Source organism: Salmo trutta, unplaced genomic scaffold (assembly GCF_901001165.1).
Source record: "Salmo trutta unplaced genomic scaffold, fSalTru1.1, whole genome shotgun sequence".
Classification (NCBI taxonomy): Eukaryota; Metazoa; Chordata; class Actinopteri; order Salmoniformes; family Salmonidae; genus Salmo; species Salmo trutta.
The window spans coordinates 1,564,160-1,583,757 of record NW_021823043.1 but is presented as its reverse complement, the minus strand read 5'-3'; the positions used below and the strand labels follow the sequence as shown (position 1 = coordinate 1,583,757).

At 46.8% G+C, this 19,598-nt stretch overlaps 1 protein-coding gene across 1 annotated transcript; it reads left to right on the top strand.

The window, feature by feature from the left end:
* The first annotated feature begins 1,638 nt into the window (after nucleotides 1-1,638).
* Nucleotides 1,639-18,824, top strand: LOC115188380 (coiled-coil domain-containing protein 146-like). The gene is made up of 7 exons (XM_029747185.1): nucleotides 1,639-1,675; nucleotides 3,325-3,413; nucleotides 4,496-4,660; nucleotides 4,827-4,902; nucleotides 6,513-6,661; nucleotides 8,084-8,312; nucleotides 18,702-18,824. Exons 3-7 carry the CDS (start codon nucleotides 4,566-4,568, stop codon nucleotides 18,822-18,824), a joined length of 672 nt encoding a protein of 223 aa, XP_029603045.1. The 5' UTR covers nucleotides 1,639-1,675; nucleotides 3,325-3,413; nucleotides 4,496-4,565.
* The last annotated feature ends 774 nt before the right edge of the window (nucleotides 18,825-19,598 follow it).

The window sequence follows — 19,598 nt, the reverse complement described above, 5'->3', positions numbered from 1 at the left end:
GCAACGGGGAGAAGGGCTGCGTCCCAAATGGAACCCAGTTCCTTACAATAGGGCACTACTGTAAAAGTCGTGCAAACTCTTAGAAAAAAGGTTTCCCAAAAAGCGTTCTTCGGTCTGTCCCCATAGGAGAAACCCTTTTATAGTGTGTTGTTACAGAGGGATGTCAAACAGAGACAGGTCATATCTGTTTAGAGACATTAATACTAGGAGAGGGTTGTTGTTGTTACAGAGGGATGTCAAAACAGAGACAGGTCATATCTGTTTAGAGACATTAATACTAGGAGAGGTTGTTGTTGTTACAGAGGGATGTCAAACAGAGACAGGTCATATCTGTTTAGAGACATTAATACTAGGAGAGGTTGTTGTTGTTACAGAGAGATGCCAAACAGAGACAGGTCATATCTGTTTAGAGACATTAATACTAGGAGAGATTGTTGTTACAGAGGGATGTCAAACAGAGACAGGTCATATCTGTTTAGAGACATTAATACTAGGAGAGGTTGTTGTTAGAGAGGGATGTCAAACAGAGACAGGTCATATCTGTTTAGAGACATTAATACTAGGAGAGGTTGTTGTTACAGAGGGATGCCAAACAGAGACAGGTCATATCTGTTTAGAGACATTAATACTAGGAGAGTTTGTTGTTACAGAGGGATGTCAAACAGAGACAGGTCATATCTGTTTAGAGACATTAATACTAGGAGAGGTTGTTGTTGTTACAGAGGGATGTCAAACAGAGACAGGTCATATCTGTTTAGAGACATTAATACTAGGAGAGGTTATTGTTGTTACAGAGGGATGTCAAACAGAGGACAGTGTCATATCTGTTTAGAGACATTAATACTAGGAGAGGTTTGTTGTTGTTTACAGAGGGATGTTCAAACAGAGACAGGTCATATCTGTTTTAGAGACATTAATACTAGGAGAGGTTGTTGTTGTTACAGGAGGGATGTCAAACAGAGACAGGTCATATCTGTTTTAGAGACATTAATACTAAGGAGAGGTTGTTGTTACAGAGGGATGCCAAACAGAGACAGGTCATATCTGTTTAGAGACATTAATACTAGGAGACGTTGTTGTTACAGAGGGATGTCAAACAGAGACAGGTCATATCTGTTTAGAGACATTAATACTAGGAGACGTTGTTGTACAGAGGGATGTCAAACAGAGACAGGTCATATCTGTTTAGAGACATTAATACTAGGAGAGGTTGTTGTTGTTACAGAGGGATGCCAAACCCCAAAGTGACAGATTCTAAAGACAAGACAGGAGATACAGTTAGAAGTGGAGAAGCTGAAGAGAAACTTGATTCATCAGGTAAAAGCATATTTCAATTTGTGTGATTGTGTATGTTTTTGATTTGTGTAAGGCATAAACGTGTGTGTGTGTGTGTGTGTGTTGTGTGTGTGTGTGTGTGTTGTGTGTGTGTGTGTGGTGTGTGTGTGTGGTGTGTGGTGTGTGTGTGTGTGTGTGTGTTGTGTGTGTGTGTGTGTGTGTGTGTAGCAACCAGTAGCTGAGGTGGAGACCCAGCTGATAGAACAGTGTGTGGAACAGGAGCAGAAGCTGATGAGACAGTCTCACAGACTCAGAGAGGAGCTCCACACCCTCAGGTGTCTGACTCAGATCAAGGGCTGATGAGAGAGAGCAGAAGTCCAGGGACCGCCACAGGGCTGAGGTAAAACACATCATATCACTATACAACATCTCACCATCAATGTTCCCTCCCATTTTTTGGGCAGTGAGCAATTTCAGGTCCTGCTGAGCGTGAACTTGAACGTTGTTTACTGTGAACACTGAGGCTGTACCCGCTTTAAGTTACAGTTTTAACAGTGGTCAAGTAGGCTACTGTGGCTATTTGATCATAATGTAGGCCTACCAGAGTGGCCTACCATCAGAAAACAATGGAGAAAATGTATCCCTAACATTTTAACATGGAAATATCTGTTCTATCATTCATCCTACAGTAGCACGCCAATGTGTGGTGTTCAATGTAGGACTACATTCCATGAGACTTCTGAAGGAAAACATGCAGGGCTTAACATGAACCTGTTTTGACTGAAAATGTTGCTGTGTTATTTCATGCAAGACTCCACTTTACAAAATAAACTGGGCTAATAACTCACTAACTAGAAAGGACATGAACAAAATGTGCAGCTCTCGCTTTGATCTCAAAACAAGCGCATCTACTCACCACCACTCGTGTTGTAAACACAGTCCAGTTCAAAGTGAATGGCACAGATCCATATATGGCAACGGTCTATTTGCATATAGACCTGAGATAACACACACAGTCTGAGTTAAGTAACACACACATCGTGATGTAATATGTCCACAGGTAATCCAAATAACTTGAGCAACAGCGACAGGCCTGAGGTAACAAGCCTGAGGTAACAGGCCTGAGGTAACAAGCCTGAGGTAACAAGCCTGAGGTAACAGGCCTGAGGTAACAAGCCTGAGGTAACAGGCCTGAGGTAACAAGCCTGAGGTAACAAGCCTGAGGTAACAGGCCTGAGGTAACAAGCCTGAGGTAACAGGCCTGAGGTAACAAGCCTGAGGTAACAAGCCTGACGTAACAGGCCTGAGGTAACAAGCCTGAGGTAACAAGCCTGAGGTAACAAGCCTGAGGTAACAAGCCTGAGGTAACAAGCCTGAGGTAACAGGCCTGAGGTAACAGGCCTGAGGTAACAGGCCTGAGGTAACAAGCCTGAGGTAACAGGCCTGAGGTAACAGGCCTGAGGTAACAGGCCTGAGGTAACAAGCCTGAGGTAACAGGCCTGAGGTAACAAGCCTGAGGTAACAAGCCTGAGGTAACAGGCTGAGGTAACAGGCCTGAGGTAACAGGCACTGAGGGTAACAAGCCTGAGGTAACAAGCCTGAGGTAACAGGCCCTGAGGTAACAGGCCTGAGGTAACAGCCTGAGGTAACAGCCTGAGGTACAGGCCTGAGGTAACAGGCCTGAGGTAACAAGCCTGAGGTAACAAGCTTGAGGTTAACAGGCCTGAGGTAACAGGCCTGAGGTAACAGGCCTGAGGTAACAAGCCTGAGGTAACAGGCCTGAGGTAACAGGCCTGAGTAACAGGCCTGAGGTAACAAGCCTGAGGTAACAGGCCTTTGCTGCAATCATTTACTTACAGCTACAGTAAACACTTACAGTGTAGCTTCAGCATGACTCTGGTAAGGGTTTCCATAGTGACATGTTGATGTTCTCAACAAACAACAAAACACACTAGCTAAGACTATCTTTCTTGCACATTGGGGAAAGTTGACTCATCAGCTTTTACTAAGAAGATAAGAAAGATCATTATTATTTTAATGTCTCAACAGCAAAGATACAATCGCATCAAGCAAGAGCTGAGAGGCAAGAGTCTGGTGATCCATGAACTCAAGAAGCAGAACCAGGAGGTCCAGTCCAGGTAGCTCTCCCTGTAAACCTAAACCCTAACCTTAACCTTAACCGCTTTACCTTAACCCCTAACCTTAACCTGTAAACCTAACCCTAACCCTAACCGCTTACCTTAACCCCTAACTTTAACCTGTAAACCTAACCCCTAACCCTAACCTTAACCCCTAACACCTTAACCCTTACCTTAACCCATACTCCTAACCTTTACCTGTAACCCTAACCCTAACCCTAACGCCTGGCCTTAACCATAACCCCTAACATTAACCCCTAACCTCAACCCTTAACGCCTTAACCCCTAACCTTAATGCCTATCTTAACCCATACTCCTAACCTTTACCTGTAACCCTAACCCCTAACCCTAACGCCTGGCCTTAACCCATAACCCCTAACATTAACCCCTAACCTCAACCCTTACCTAAACGTCTTAACCCTTAAACGCCTTAACCCCTAACCTTAATGCCTAATCTTAACCCCTAACCCTAACCTTAACACCTAGCGTAGCTAACATCAGCCACCTAGCTAACCTAGCTTACTTTTGTTTCTTCATAACAAATTGGAATTGTTAGGAAGAAAATAGTGTAATGATACGGAATGCGTTATGAAGAAGAAAATCGTGTGCCTGTCACGAATGTCGAATAAGTCATTTGTGTGTAGTTCATGATAATCTGTGATAGTGTGTTTGATGACCTATGAATGACTGCTGCTGCTCCAGAACTAGACCGTTTGGTCCCCAGGTATTTACCAAGCCTGTTGAAATGAGTATCCCAGATTACCATTGGTACCACGTAGTGTCTTTAAATAAGGGACCAGTTCAGACATGCCTGGAAAATAACGTGTCTGGGTGGCTTTGAATGCCTAACTTGATTGATTTTGGGTGTTTCCTCGGTTGCCAATAGAAACTCTCTCTCTACCTCTGTCTCTCTACCTCTGTCTCTCTGCCTCTGTCTCTCTGCCTCTGTCTCTCGCCCTCTGTCTCTCTACCTCTGTCTCTCTACCTCTGTCTCTCTACCTCTGTCTCTCGCCCTCCTCTCTCGCCCTCTGTCTCTCGCCCTCTCTCTCGCCCTCTCTCTCTCTCTCCCTCCCTGCATCTAGGCTTGGTGTGTTTGCCAAGCTGTATGACAACATCAAGGGTGATAGGAACAAGTGTGTGAACCTGATCCAGATGGCCTCCCAGAGAACAGCTGAGATGAGAGAGAAGTTCAAGATCCTGGACAACGAGATTGAGATCCTCAGAACCAACGCCATCAACAAAGAGAAGTGAGAGAGAGAGATAGAGAGTACATCCCGTCCTCAAAAGAACATTCAGACGTTCACCACCCTGTTTTGATGTAAATTATTAACATCCTGTGTGTGTGTGTGTGTGTGTGTGTGTGTGTGTGTGTGTGTGTGTGTGTGTGTGTGTGTGTGTGTGTGCATTCCTCAGGCTGCTCCAGAAGTCCCGTCTGAAGCACTTCCACAGCCACACCATCAGAGACAGCCTGAGGAACGACATCTCCAAGGTGATTTAGGAAATCATGCTCTTCTCACTCCATCCTCTAGACATAATAGCATCAACCTACCGCACTATAAAGGAAATAGGGTGCCATTTGAGACTCTGGGTTATGATGTTTCTCTGTTTTGATCCCATCTCCAAGGTGACCTGGGTTAGGGTTATGATGTTTCTCTGTTCTGATCCCATCTCCAAGGTGACCTGGGTTAGGGTTATGATGTTTCTCTGTTCTGATTCCATCTCCAAGGTGACCTGGGTTAGGGTTATGATGTTTCTCTGTTCTGGATCCCATCTCCAAGGTGACCTGGGTTAGGGTTATGATGTTTCTCTGTTCTGATCCCATCTCCAAGGTGACCTGGGTTAGGGTTATGATGTTTCTCTGTTCTGATTCCATCTCCAAGGTGACCTGGGTTAGGGTTATGATGTTTCTCTGTTCTGATCCATCTCCAAGGTGACCTGGGTTAGGGTTATGATGTTTCTCTGTTCTGATTCCATCTCCAAGGTGACCTGGGTTAGGGTTATGATGTTTCTCTGTTCTGATTCCATCTCCAAGGTGACCTGGGTTAGGGTTATGATGTTTCTCTGTTCTGATTCCATCTCCAAGGTGACCTGGGTTAGGGTTATGATGTTTCTCTGTTCTGATCCCATCTCCAAGGTGACCTGGGTTAGGGTTATGATGTTTCTCTGTTCTGATCCCATCTCCAAGGTGACCTGGGTTAGGGTTATGATGTTTCTCTGTTCTGATCCCATCTCAAGGTGACCTGGGTTAGGGTTATGATGTTCTCTGTTCTGATCCCATCTCCAAGGTGACCTGGGTAGGGTTATGATGTTTCTCTGTTCTGATCCCATCTCCAAGGTGACCTGGGTTTAGGGTTATGATGTTTCTCTGTTCTGATTCCATCTCCAAGGTGACCTGGGTTAGGGTTATGTTTCTCTGTTCTGATCCCATCTCCAAGGTGACCTGGGTTAGGGTTATGATGTTTCTCTGTTCTGATTCCATCTCCAAGGTGACCTGGGTTAGGGTTATGATGTTTCTCTGTTCTGATCCCATCTCCAAGGTGACCTGGGTTAGGGTTATGATGTTTCTCTGTTCTGATTCCATCTCCAAGGTGACCTGGGTTAGGGTTATGATGTTTCTCTGTTCTGATCCCATCTCCAAGGTGACCTGGGTTAGGGTTATGATGTTTCTCTGTTCTGATCCCATCTCCAAGGTGACCTGGGTTAGGGTTATGATGTTTCTCTGTTCTGATCCCATCTCCAAGGTGACCTGGATTAGGGTTATGATGTTTCTCTGTTCTGATCCCATCTCCAAGGTGACCTGGGTTAGGGTTATGATGTTTCTCTGTTCTGATCCCATCTCCAAGGTGACCTGGGTTAGGGTTATGATGTTTCTCTGTTCTGATTCCATCTCCAAGGTGACCTGGGTTAGGGTTATGATGTTTCTCTGTTCTGATCCCATCTCCAAGGTGACCTGGGTTAGGGTTATGATGTTTCTCTGTTCTGATCCCATCTCCAAGGTGACCTGGGTTAGGGTTATGATGTTTCTCTGTTCTGATCCCATCTCCAAGGTGACCTGGGTTAGGGTTATGATGTTTTCTCTGTTCTGATCCCATCTCCAAGGTGACCCAGGTGCTTCATGAGATGAGACAGAAGAGGGAGGAGCAGAAGCTGAACCTGGGCCGGCTGACCCACATGATCAACTACCATGAACAGAACCTGCTACAGATGAGGAAGAGCCACGACACGGCCGTGCAGAGTCGCAATGACAGGTGAGTCTGTCTGCCTGTCTGTCCGAAGAGGAACAGCCAAAATACGGCTGTGCAGAGCTGCAATGACAGGTGAGTCTGTCTGTATGTCTGCCTGTCTGTCCGAAGAGGAACAGCCAAAACACGGCCGTGCAGAGTCGCAATGACAGGTGAGTCTGTCTGTCAGATGAGGAAGAGCCAAAAACACAGCCATGCAGAGCTGCAATGACAGGTGAGTCTGTCTGTCAGATGAGGAAGAGCCAAAACACAGCCATGCAGAGCTGCAATGACAGGTGAGTCTGTTGATCAGATGAGGAAGAGCCAAAACACGGCCATGCAGAGCTGCAATGACAGGTGAGTCTGTCTGTCAGATGAGGAAGAGCCAAAACACAGCCATGCAGAGCTGCAATGACAGGTGAGTCTGTTGATCAGATGAGGAAGAGCCAAAACACGGCCATGCAGAGCTGCAATGACAGGTGAGTCTGTCTGTTAGATGAGGAAGAGCCAAAACACAGCCATGCAGAGCTGCAATGACAGGTGAGTCTGTCTGTCAGATGAGGAAGAGCCAAAACACAGCCATGCAGAGCTGCAATGACAGGTGAGTCTGTTGATCAGATGAGGAAGAGCCAAAAACGGCCATGCAGAGCGGCAATGACAGGTGAGTCTGTCGATCAGATGAGGAAGAGCCAAAACACGGCCATGCAGAGCGGCAATGACAGGTGAGTCTGTCAGATGAGGAAGAGCCAAAACACAGCCATGCAGAGCCTCAATGACAGGTGAGTCTGTCTGTCTGTCAGATGAGGAAGAGCCAAAGCACAGCCATGCAGAGCCTCAATGACAGGTGAGTCTGTCTGTCTGTCAGATGAGGAAGAGCCAAAGCACAGCCATGCAGAGCCTCAATGGCAGGTGAGTCTGTCTGTCTGTCAGATGAGGAAGAGCCAAAACACGGCCATGCAGAGCTGCAATGACAGGTGAGTCTGTCTGTTAGATGAGGAAGAGCCAAAGCACAGCCATGCAGAGCAGCAATGACAGGTGAGTCTGTCTGTTAGATGAGGAAGAGCCAAAGCACAGCCATGCAGAGCAGCAATGACAGGTGAGTCTGTCTGTCTGTCAGATGAGGAAGAGCCAAAGCACAGCCATGCAGAGCCTCAATGGCAGGTGAGTCTGTCTGTCTGTCAGATGAGGAAGAGCCAAAACACGGCCATGCAGAGCCGCAATGACAGGTGAGTCTGGCTTTCTGTTGATCAGTTTACACCGTCCACACGACCACCAACCAAGATTGTACATATCAGATAGGGAAAGACGGCTACTGCTTACGACTAACTACAGGCAACCATGCTGAACAATGTGGGCAATTGGGCGGCTACTGATGGTATTTGACCGATCCTCATCCCTACTTTACAATATGGTAGCTCTCTCAGGGGTTTCTCTCTCTCTCTCTGACAGAGGGGTACAGTTGCTGGAGCGTGAGGAGGAGATGTGTATTTTCTACGAGAAGGTGAATGTTCAGGAGGGCCTGATCAGAGACGGTAACATAGAGATGCAGGCGCTGGAGGAGGAGACGTGCTGCCTGCAGATGATCACCAAGGAAGAAGAAAGACAGACAGCCCTCAGCAGGAAACTGGTGCCCTGCCAGAGGAGACTGGAGGGGGAGAGCACCATGCTGCAGATACAGGTACATTAGAAGCCTGAGTCATATTCACTAAGCGTTCCAAAACGCTTTGCAACAGAAAAAGAAAAAACAAACCTTTTCTTGTTGGTTAGTTCAGCTAGTCCCTCCCTGTTCAGCTAGTCCCTCCCTGTTCAGCTAGTCCCTCCCTGTTCAGCTAGTCCCTCCCTGTTCAGCTAGTCCCTCCCTGTTCAGCTAGTCCCTCCCTGTTCAGCTAGTCCCTCCCTGTTCAGCTAGTCCCTCCCAGTTCAGCTAGTCCCTCCATGTTCAGCTAGTCCCTCCCTGTTCAGCTAGTCCCTCCCTGTTCAGCTAGTCCCTCCCTGTTCAGCTAGTCCCTCCCTGTTCAGCTAGTCCCTCCCTGTTCAGCTAGTCCCTCCCTGTTCAGCTAGTCCCTCCCTGTTCAGCTAGTCCATCCCTGTTCAGCTAGTCCATCCCTGTTCAGCTAGTCCCTCCCTGTTCAGCTAGTCCCTCCCTGTTCAGCTAGTCCATCCCTGTTCAGCTAGTCCCTCCCTGTTCAGCTAGTCCCTCCCTGTTCAGCTAGTCCCTCCCTGTTCAGCTAGCCCTGTTCAGCTAGTCCCTCCATGTTCAGCTAGTCCCTCCCAGTTCAGCTAGTCCCTCCCTGTTCAGCTAGTCCCTCCCTGTTCAGCTAGTCCCTCCCTGTTCAGCTAGTCCCTCCCTGTTCAGCTAGTCCCTCCCTGTTCAGCTAGTCCCTCCCTGTTCAGCTAGTCCCTGTTTCAGTCAGTTTTCTTCCGTTTAGTGCCTTATGAATACGACCCTGTTGTCTGACGTCAGATAACACTGGACTGTCAGTCAAAGGGCGGGTAGGAATGACAGCATCAGACGGGAGGAAGTGGATAGGAACCTCTGAGAACTGGTTGCTAACCTCTGGCCTGACTTGATTTAGAGCAGGTTGTTTCAAGTCCTCACGTTTTACTCTTCCTTTAACCAGAGCCCTAGATGGACAATATGATGTTTATTCAGAGTTTCCCATGCACTGACTGCTCGTTGATATCCCCAGTATATCTTAATGTTGGACTACACAGACTCTTTAACACTGTCAGGACTCAAAGAAAGGCCCCTACTAAGGAGACGTGTATCTGAAGTCCCTTGTTGTACCTCCTAGTCTTCAGCTAAACATAACACACAGAAAGGTGTGTATAATGGAATTCATGCTGTAAATATTGATGCCTGGTGAGTCACTCCAGTCTCTCCTCACCTTTATAGGTTCTTATAGTCCTGTCAGCTCAGAGAAATGTTCTCAGAGACTTGGGATGCATCCCAAATGGCTGCCTGTTCCCTATATAGTATCCTGGGCTCTGGTCAAATGTAGTGCACTATATAGGGAATAGGGTCCCATTTGAGATGTAGCCATAAACTCTTCTACTGAAATGTGCCCCATTTGTGCAGTGATATGTCTAAACATTGTTTTTATAATATATAAATTACTTCCACATGTAAGTGTTTGATGTAAACATTCAACCCAACTGACACTTTTGAACGTTACTGTCGTACGGCAACATGGCTGCCCTCGCCAACATCTCTGACTGGAGAGTACTGTAGCCTAATGGGTAGCTCCTCAGATAGCTTCTCCATGACACCATCTGCCAGTAGGGACCTGACAAGGACACCCTAGAGAAAAGCCACTTAAAGAGATTCTCCGGTACTTTTGTATACTTTTTATCCAGCAGTTCTGAAAGTAGCACTCACGAGCCAAAAGTGGTCCCCAAAAATGGTGTACTACGTCACATATGTGCAGATATGTGCACCACGCCTTTGCTCTCTCTCTCTCGCTCTGTTGTGTGTGCGTCACTCAAATGGCGCAGGGCTGAAGCTCATTGGCTGAAACTCGATTTGCTAAGGGTCTGGCCCACATGGGGGGAAAATGTAGGGAAAATGGCACAGCACAGCTTCCAGAAAACAGTCGCTTTCGTGGCTATTTAAGAGAGTAATCTGCTCATAGATTATACATGTATGAACTACACATTGACACATCCGGCCCAAAGCGGGTGGTTTTAAAAAGTATTTACTAGTCACCAAAGTTCCGGTGCATATCTTTAATGGATTCAGTAGCTCAGCACTGGTGGCTGGTGGCACTCTAAATCAGAGGATGGCTGAACGGATTGAATGGAATGGTATCAAATCCAATAAACACATGGTTTCCATGGTTTCCCTTGTGTTTAATACCATTCCATTCTCTCCATTCCAGGCATTATTATGAGCCGTCCTCCCTTCACCATCCTCCTGTGATGTTCAGTGCTCAAATGGTTAGAGCAATGCTATTCAAAAAATTCAGCGGGATCCCATTTTTTCAGCCAGAATTTCTCGCGACTCCATCCTGGGCCAAGTCTTAAACCTTCAAATCTGTACATTTAGATTTTTACATCAACAATAACCTTAAATTCATTGTATTTTCTTATCAAAATGAAAAGAAACCAATAAATACTTTTACTCAATAAATTATATTTTTCAAAAACGTGTAACAATAATCTGTACTCTTATATGTTTTAATTTTTTGGGGGGGGGGACCCACTGCAGTTCCACCATGACCCCACTAGGGGTTGCAACCCTGACTTTGAATACCACTGGGTTAGAGAGGAGGCTCATTAGCTAAAGTGCCAATGTAACCGATCATATAACCCAAACACTGTCACAAAGGCTAAGTCTGAGAGAGACAACCTCTGTTGCCTCATCAGACAGGTGGTATTTCAGCTTTAATTTCCTGACATCATCCATTGCTCTTAGTTACTGTAGTTAGCTTTTTACTAAGGGTGAATGAATTCAGGAACTGTTCTAGGATTCCATGCCTCGGTTGTTCCTCGGCTGAATAGGTTGACCTTTGTCGTTCCATAACCTGACACTTTTATAGAGACATTCTTCTCTCTGTCTACAAGCCAGACAAGCCAGTATTGGAGCCGGGGCCGGAGCAAGGGTTGAGGCCTGGGTTGGGGTGTCATTGGCCCACTGCTCTTTACTGGAATCTGTCCATAATGACCAACAGGCAGTGGATGGCCCCTGATGGCCCCAATGTCTCTGTCTGGATTCTGGAACCTGGCCCCAATAACTAAGGGGCAATGTCTTCTTATGGCCCCAAGTCTCACAGGGCTCTCAGTGCCCACTGGAGAGTATGGATGGAATTGGGACAGACTCTCAACTCTCCAATCCCCGCTCAGCTGCTTTCTGACAGTGGGAAATTCTACCATAGTTTTGTCCTATTCTGTTACCCTTCCATCCATAAATCAGTCAAGCCAGTCATCCATCTATCCATCCACCCCTCTGTCCCCTCTGTTCCTCAGCTGTGCTGTTGGCTATGTGATTTTGACAGTCAAGGGAGACTGTGATTTAGACAGTCAGGGGGAGACTGTGATTTAGACAGTCAGGGGGAGACTGTGTGATTAGACAGTCAGGGGGAGATTGTGTGATTTAGACAGTCAGGCGAAGACTGTGTGATTTAGACAGTCAGGGGGAGACTGTGGGAGTTAGACAGTCAGGCGAAGACTGTGTGATTTAGACAGTCAGGGGGAGACTGTGTGATTTAGACAGTCAGGGGGAGACTGTGTGGATTTAGACAGTCAGGGGGAAGACTGTGTGATTTAGACAGTCAGGGCGAGACTGTGTGATTTAGACATCAGGCGGAGACTGTGTGATTTAGACAGTCAGGGGGAGACTGTGGTGATTTAGACAGTCAGGGGGAGACTGTTGTGATTTAGACAGTCAGGGGAGACTGTGTGATTTAGACAGTCAGGCGGAGACTGTGTGATTTAGACATCAGGGGGAGAACTGTGGTGATTAGACAGTCAGGGGGAGACTGTGGGATTTAGACATCCAGGGGGAAGACTGTGTGATTTAGACAGTCAGGCGAGACTGGGTGATTTAGACAGTCAGGGGAGACTGTGTGATTTAGACAGTCAGGGGAAGACTGGTGTGATTTAGACAGTCAGGGGAAGACTGTGTGATTAGACAGTCAGGGGAGACTGTGTGATTTAGACAGTCAGGGGGAGACTGTGTGATTTAGACAGTCAGGGGGAGACTGTGATTTAGACAGTCAGGGGGAGACTGGGTGATTTAGACAGTCAGGGGAGACTGTGTGATTTAGACAGTCAGGGGGAGACTGTGTGATTTAGACAGTCAGGGGGAGACTGTGTGATTTAGACAGTCAGGGGAAGACTGTGTGATTTAGACAGTCAGGCGGAGAGACTGTGTGATTTAGACAGTCAGGGGGAGACGGTGTGATTTAGACCGTCAGGGGGAGACTGTGTGATTTAGACAGTCGGGGAGACTGTGTGATTTAGACAGTCAGGGGGAGACTGGTGATTTAGACAGTCAGGGGTAGACTGTGTGATTAGACAGTCAGGGGGAGACTGTGTGATTTAGACAGTCAGCGGAGACTGTGTGATTTAGACAGTCCGGGGAGACTGTGTGATTTAGACAGTCAGGGGGAGCCTGTGATTTAGACAGTCAGGGAAGACTGTGTGATTTAGACAGTCAGGGGGAGACTGTGATTTAGACAGTCAGGGGGAGACTGTGTGATTTAGACAGTCAGGGGGAGACTGTGATTTAGACAGTCAGGGGAGACTGTGTGATTTAGACAGTCAGGGGGAGACTGTGTGATTTAGACAGTCAGGGGGAGACTGTGTGATTTAGACAGTCAGGGGAGACTGTGTGATTTAGACAGTCAGGGGGAGACTGTGTGATTTAGACAGTCAGGGGGAGACTGTGTGATTTAGACAGTCAGGGGGAGACTGTGATTTAGACAGTTAGGGGAGACTGTGTGATTTAGACAGTCAGGGGGAGACGTGTGATTTAGACAGTCAGGGGGGAGACTGTGTGATTTAGACAGTCAGGGGAGACTGTGTGATGTAGACAGTCAGGGGAGACTGTGTGATTTAGACAGTCAGGGGGAGACTGTGTGATTTAGACAGTCAGGGGGAGACTGTGTGATTTAGACAGTCAGGGGGGAGGCTGTGTGATTTAGACAGTCAGGGGGAGACTGTGTGATTTAGACAGTCAGGGGGAGACTGTGTGATTTAGACAGTCAGGGGGAGACTGTGTGATTTAGACAGTCAGGGGGAGACTGTGTGATTTAGACAGTCAGGGGGATTGTGGTATTGGCAGAGAGGAAGTAAACAGCGTTCACAATCCACTCACGATCCACCATGATGTGATCACATTAAACAACAATGTGTTACTGGTGAAACAGATGTCTCTTATTCTCAGGCTGTTTACACTTCAGAGGGGAATGTGTCTGTTGTTAGAATGCACTTAAGATCACACAGTATAAAATATTAAAGTTTGTGTGTGAAATTCATATACACTCTGGATAGCTTCCTTGACCTAAGCCAGAAGCAACCTTATCGCTTCCAAATAAACAATTCAACTTTTTTACAGTACAGAGCTGCCCTGTCCTCACTGCCTGACAGTGAGACAGTTAGCCAAACCAGACAGTCAGTCAGGCCGTGAGACAGTTAGCCAACCAGCCAGTCAGGCATTGAGACAGTTAGCCGAAACCAGACAGACAGTCCAGTCAGACATTGAGACAGGTAGCCAACCAGACAGTCAGTCAGGCAGTGACAGTTAGCCAACCAGCCAGTCAGGCAGTCAGGCATTGAGACAGTTAGCCAACCAGACAGACAGTCAGTCAGACATTGAGACAGTTAGCCAACCAGACAGTCAGTCAGGCAGTGACAGTTAGCCAACCAGCCAGTCAGGCAGTCAGGCATTGAGACAGTTAGCCAACCAGACGACAGTCAGTCAGGCATTGAGACAGTTAGCCACCCAGACAGACAGTCAGTCAGGCATGAGACGGTTAGCCAACCAGTCAAGTCCGGCAGTAAGACAGTTAGCCAACCAGTCAGGCAGTGAGGACAGTTAGCCAACAAGACAGTCAAGGCAGTGACACAGTTAGCCAACCAGACAGACCGTCAGGCAGTGACACAGTTAGTGCCAACCAGCCAGTCAGTCAGCAGGACGTTGCAGTCAGGCTAGTGACAGTTAGCCAACCAGACAGACCAGTCAGGCAGTGACACAGTTAGCCAACCAGACAGACAGTCAGCAGTGACACAGTTAGCCAACCAGCCAGTCTGTCAGGCAGCTAGACAGTTAGCCAGGTCAGGAAGTGACAGTTAGCCAACCACCCAGAAGTTAGGCATTGAGGACAGTTAGCCAACAGTCAGTCAGGCGTGAGCACGGTTTAACCAACCAGACAGTCATTCAGGCAGAGACGGTTAGCCAACCAGACAGTCAGTCAGGAACGAGACAGTTAACCAACCAAGACAGTCAGTCAGGAAGTGAGACGGTTAACCAACCAGACCAGTCAGGTCAGGAACTGAGACAGTTAACCAACCAGCCAGTCAGTCAGGCACTGAGACGGTTAGCCAACCAGACAGTCAGTCAGGCACTGAGACGGTTAGCCAACCAGCCGTCAGTCAGGCACTGAGACGGTTAGCCAACCAGACAGTCAGTCAGGCACTGAGACAGTTAGCCAAACCAGACAGTCAGTCAGGCACTGAGATGGCTTAACACAACACCAGACAGTCAGTCAGGCAGTGAGGACAGTTCGCCCACCAGACAGGTCAGTCAGGCCCTGAGGACAGTTAACCAACAGACAGTCAGTCAGGCAGTGAGACAGTTCGCCCAACCAGACAGTCAGTCAGGCACTGAGACAGTTCGCCAACCAGACAGTCCGTCAGGCAGTGAGACAGTTAGCCAACCAGACAGCAGTCAGGCACTGAGACAGTTAACCAACCAGACGTCAGTCGGGCACTGAGACGTTAACCAACCAGACAGTCAGTCAGGCAGTGAGACAGTTCTCCAACCAGACAGTCAGTAAGGCACTGAGACAGTTAACCAACCAGACAGTCAGGTCAGGCACTGAGACAGTTAGCCAACCAGACAGTCCGTCAGGCAGTGAGACAGTTAGCCAACCAGACAGTCCGTCAGGCACTGAGACAGTTAGCCAACCAGACAGTCCGTCAGGCACTGAGACAGTAGCCTGTTGAGGATCTTATCCCGATCTTATCCCGGTATTGGGATTCATTGTCATGGGACCATGGCGGGGAATTCAAAACTGCAAGAGGAATCATTTCAAAAATCAAATAATCAACTATTTTCCTCCAGTTGAAAGATATATCTCCTAAATCTAACCACGCTGTCCGATTTTCAGAGGCATTACGGAGAATGCATACAGTTAGGTTATTGTGAGGAGAGTACATTGACAATAGCTGCGTGTAATGTTTAGCCAATTCAAAGAAGGGCATCAACAGACAGAAAACTAGCTAGAATTATGCACTTACCTTGACAATCTGCATCAGATGACACTCATAGGACATTATGTTATACAATACATGCATTTTAGTTCCATCAAGTTCATATTTATATCCAAAAACAGCATTTACAGTCGCGGTGAAATTCAGAATTTTTTTCGGCTCGAATGCACCCAGTGAATCCAGCATTACAAATCACGGAATTACTATTCGAAAACATTGGTAAATTATAATATTGTCATTTCAAAGAATAATATATTATCATCTCGTAATTGCTACCGAAGGGCCAGATCTCAAATAAACTTTACTGGGAAATCACATTTTGTATAAACTGGGTACTATGCTAACAACAATAAGCTATATGCTAAGCTAAGCTAAGCTATACCGTTAGATTAGCATCATCTATATCGATAATAACATTCTAAATATCCCCTTACCTTTGATTATCTCCATCAGAAGGCGCTGCCAGAGATCCCCGGTCCAGAACAATGGGTTTCTTTTGACAAAGTTCATAATTTATGTCCAAATAGTTTAGCGTTCAGTAGCTCCCACAAAATGAGGTGGGCAGTGTAAAGTCACGTCGAAAAACTAAAGAAAACCTAGTAAATAATCTATTTACTTTGTTTAAACATGTCAACGTTGTTTAGCACTAATCTTTTGTTCCATTTTTAACGTGAAACATCAGTAAACATCAGTAATATTTTCACACAACTATCAAGTGTCTAGAATAAACGATAATGACAAAGGCACTCTTCTCAGATTCATGCGCAGGCGCAAAAAATGAAGTGATGACGTGTCAACTTGTAAGCTTTCTAATTCGGTGTGTATTTATCACAGATGCTTCAAACAACTTTCTAAAGATCGTTGACATCTAGTGGAAGCAGTAGGGAGTTGCGAACTGAATCCTTTCTCACTGTGGTATCTTTAAAACAATGACACTAAATAGTACAGTCACAAAATTCTCTTTTTTTTTAATCTATTTTTCACAGGTTTTTCTGCCTGCAATATGAGTTTTGTTATACTTACAGACACCATTCAAACTGTTTTAGAAAATTCAGAGTGTTTTCTATCCGAATGTGTTAATAATATGCTATCCTAGCTTCTGAGTTGGTGTAGGAGGCAGTTAAAAATGGGCACATATTTCTTTCAAAATTCTCAATACTGCCCCCGTGGCCCGTAGAGGTTAACCAACCAGACAGTCAGTCAGGCACTGAGACAGTTAACCAACCAGACAGTCAGTCAGGCACTGAGACAGTTAGCCAACCAGACAGTCCGTCAGGCACTGAGACAGTTAGCCAACCAGACAGTCAGTCAGGCACTGAGACAGTTAACCAACCAGACAGTCAGTCAGGCACTGAGACGGTTAACCAACCAGACAGTAAGTCAGGCACTGAGACGGTTAACCAGACAGTCAGTCAGGCACTGAGACGGTTAACCAACCAGACAGTCAGTCAGGCACTGAGACGGTTAACCAACCAGACAGTCAGACAGTCAGTGAGACAGTTAGCCAACCAGACAGTCAGTCAGGCACTGAGACAGTTAACCAACCAGACAGTCAGACAGTCAGTGAGACAGTTAGCCAACCAGACAGTCAGTCACTGTCAGCCAGTCAGGCAGTGAGACAGTGACATCCTCCAGTATGGGCCCCAGCATGCAGCTCTGTCTCTCTCTCTGACTGATGTGAGTGATGTGAGGGTGGTGTGCAGAGGGATTCAATCTCATAGTAAATCATCTGCCTCTAATGTAATGTAGGTCTCAGATCCAATCTCTCACTCTCACATTCTCTTGTTCTCTCTCTCTCGCGCTCTCCCTCTTTCTCCAGCTCTCTCTTTCCTCTCGGTCTCTCTCTGAGGGTGGTCTCAGGCTACAGTACAGTCGTCTTTTAGTCCATCAGAGTTTGATTATGAATACCAGAGGCATTTCAAAATCTCATTCCGTTGTTAGAGTAACACGTACACATTACATCACATTACAGGAAGACACTGGAGACAGAGAAACTGTGAGACTGTCTCTGAGCGAGTTACTTCCACTGTAGTCCATGAGTTGATCATATGAGATGTATGGTGTTAAACAGGAGTCCCACTAATGCAGCTACACTCGTCCTGCCACAGACCTGCCAGGATCATGTCTCCTTCATTAAAGGCAGAAGATAAGACGTAAAGGAGCTGCTTTTTTCTTCCTGTCTGTTGACCTCTTCTCCTCGCAATCAGCTCTGCTTCATTAGAAAGCTTCAACTGGAAAAGAATGTGCATCACACACCAAAAGGAGAGGCTGGTGATATGTCTCCCGACGGGTTCATTCATACCGTGGCGTGACGTGGAGCTCCATGCATGGACATGTGTAGAAACCATGGCTGTGTGAAAGATGTGCACATCCCAAATCTCCATTCTGGGGTCAACAGCTGATTTACAGTAATTCTGTGAATAATGAGAATTATATAATGGTTACCAGGATAGGAAACCTACACATTATTAACCTGCAAATCATGCAGAAACAAACCCTATGAAGGCTAATTGAGGATATAATGGTTACCAGGAAAGGAAGCCTAGTGTATCTGTTAAGCTGCTCGTCATGCTGAAACAAACCATATTGACTTCTATCATGGGTTGTCTAACACATCATCCCAACACAATTTACATGATTGTGAGGTCAAGTTGGTCTCTGACACAGGAGGTTGGTGGCACCTTAATTGGGGAGGACAGGCTTGTGGTAATGGCTGGACCGGAATCGGTGGAATGGTATCAAATACATCAAACACATGGTTTCCATGGTTTCCAAGTGTTTGATACCATTCCATTCGCTCCATTCCAGCCATTATTATGAGCTGTCCTCCCCTCAGCAGCCTCCAACGGTCTCTGGAATATTCTCATGGATAATAAAAGTCGACTTATCTCCTCTCATCCTCTCATCTCTTCTCCTCCCTTCTTTTCTCCTCTCTTGTCCTCTCTTCTCTTGTCTCCTCTCTTCTGTCTCTTCTGTCTCCTCTCTTCTGCCTCCTCTCTTCTGTCTCTCTCTTCTGTCTCTTCTCCTCTGTTCTCTTCTGTCTCCTCTCTTCTGCCTCCTCTCTTCTGTCTCCTCTCTTCTGTCTCCTTCTTCTGCCTCCTCTCTTCTGTCTCCTCTCTTCCCTGTCCTGTAGCTGTCAGAGTGTAAGGAGCGTATGTTGGAGCTAGAGAAGGCCTTGGAGGATCCAGGACAGGAGAACAGGGCCAGAGAGCTGGGGGGAACGACCCATCTCCTGTTGAACTCATCCAGAAGATAGAACAGGTAAAGCCTACAGTACTGAAGCTGCTTTACAGTCATGCAGGCAGATTTCAGAACCGTGGGTAGGTCTGAGTCTAAACGGTCAGTGTATCTGAAGGAGACTAAGAACACAAACTATGCCACTTTTCTTTCTTGAGGGAAGGTGAAGTCATCAATCAAGATTACCACCAATTAATCATATCCCGTCGTTATAATTGATTGAGGTTGAAGCTGTCTCATGTTAATGTGGGTTAATGCGTGTGTGTGTGTGTGTGTATGTGTGTGTGTGTGTGTGTGTGTGTGTGTGTGTGTGTGTGTGTGTGTGTGTGTGTGTGCGTGCGTGCGTGCGTGCGTGCGTGCGTGTTTCAGTTGGAGGTTGGCTTGGCGGAGCGGGAAGACTGCTCCTGGAGAAGGACTTGGTGTTTGAGCAGGTGACCCGGCTTTCTCAGCGAATCAGAGCTAAGGCCGAGAACGGCAAGCAGGACACACTGCAGCTAGCCAAGAAGGTACTCTCTTACACACACACACACACACACACACACACACACACACACACACACACACACACACACACACACACACCACACACACAGGAGGCAGCCAAAAGGGTACACACACCACACACACACACAGGAAGCAGCCAAGAAGGCATCTACTGCCAAACTCATCCATTCACACACTCACAGTCGGGGTAGAGGATCTTGGAGCGTGGTGGCTCCATGTGCCTGGTGCAGCCTAGCAGACTGACTGCCCTCTAACCCCGGCTCCCTGCGGCCCAGCCCAGTGTCTCCTG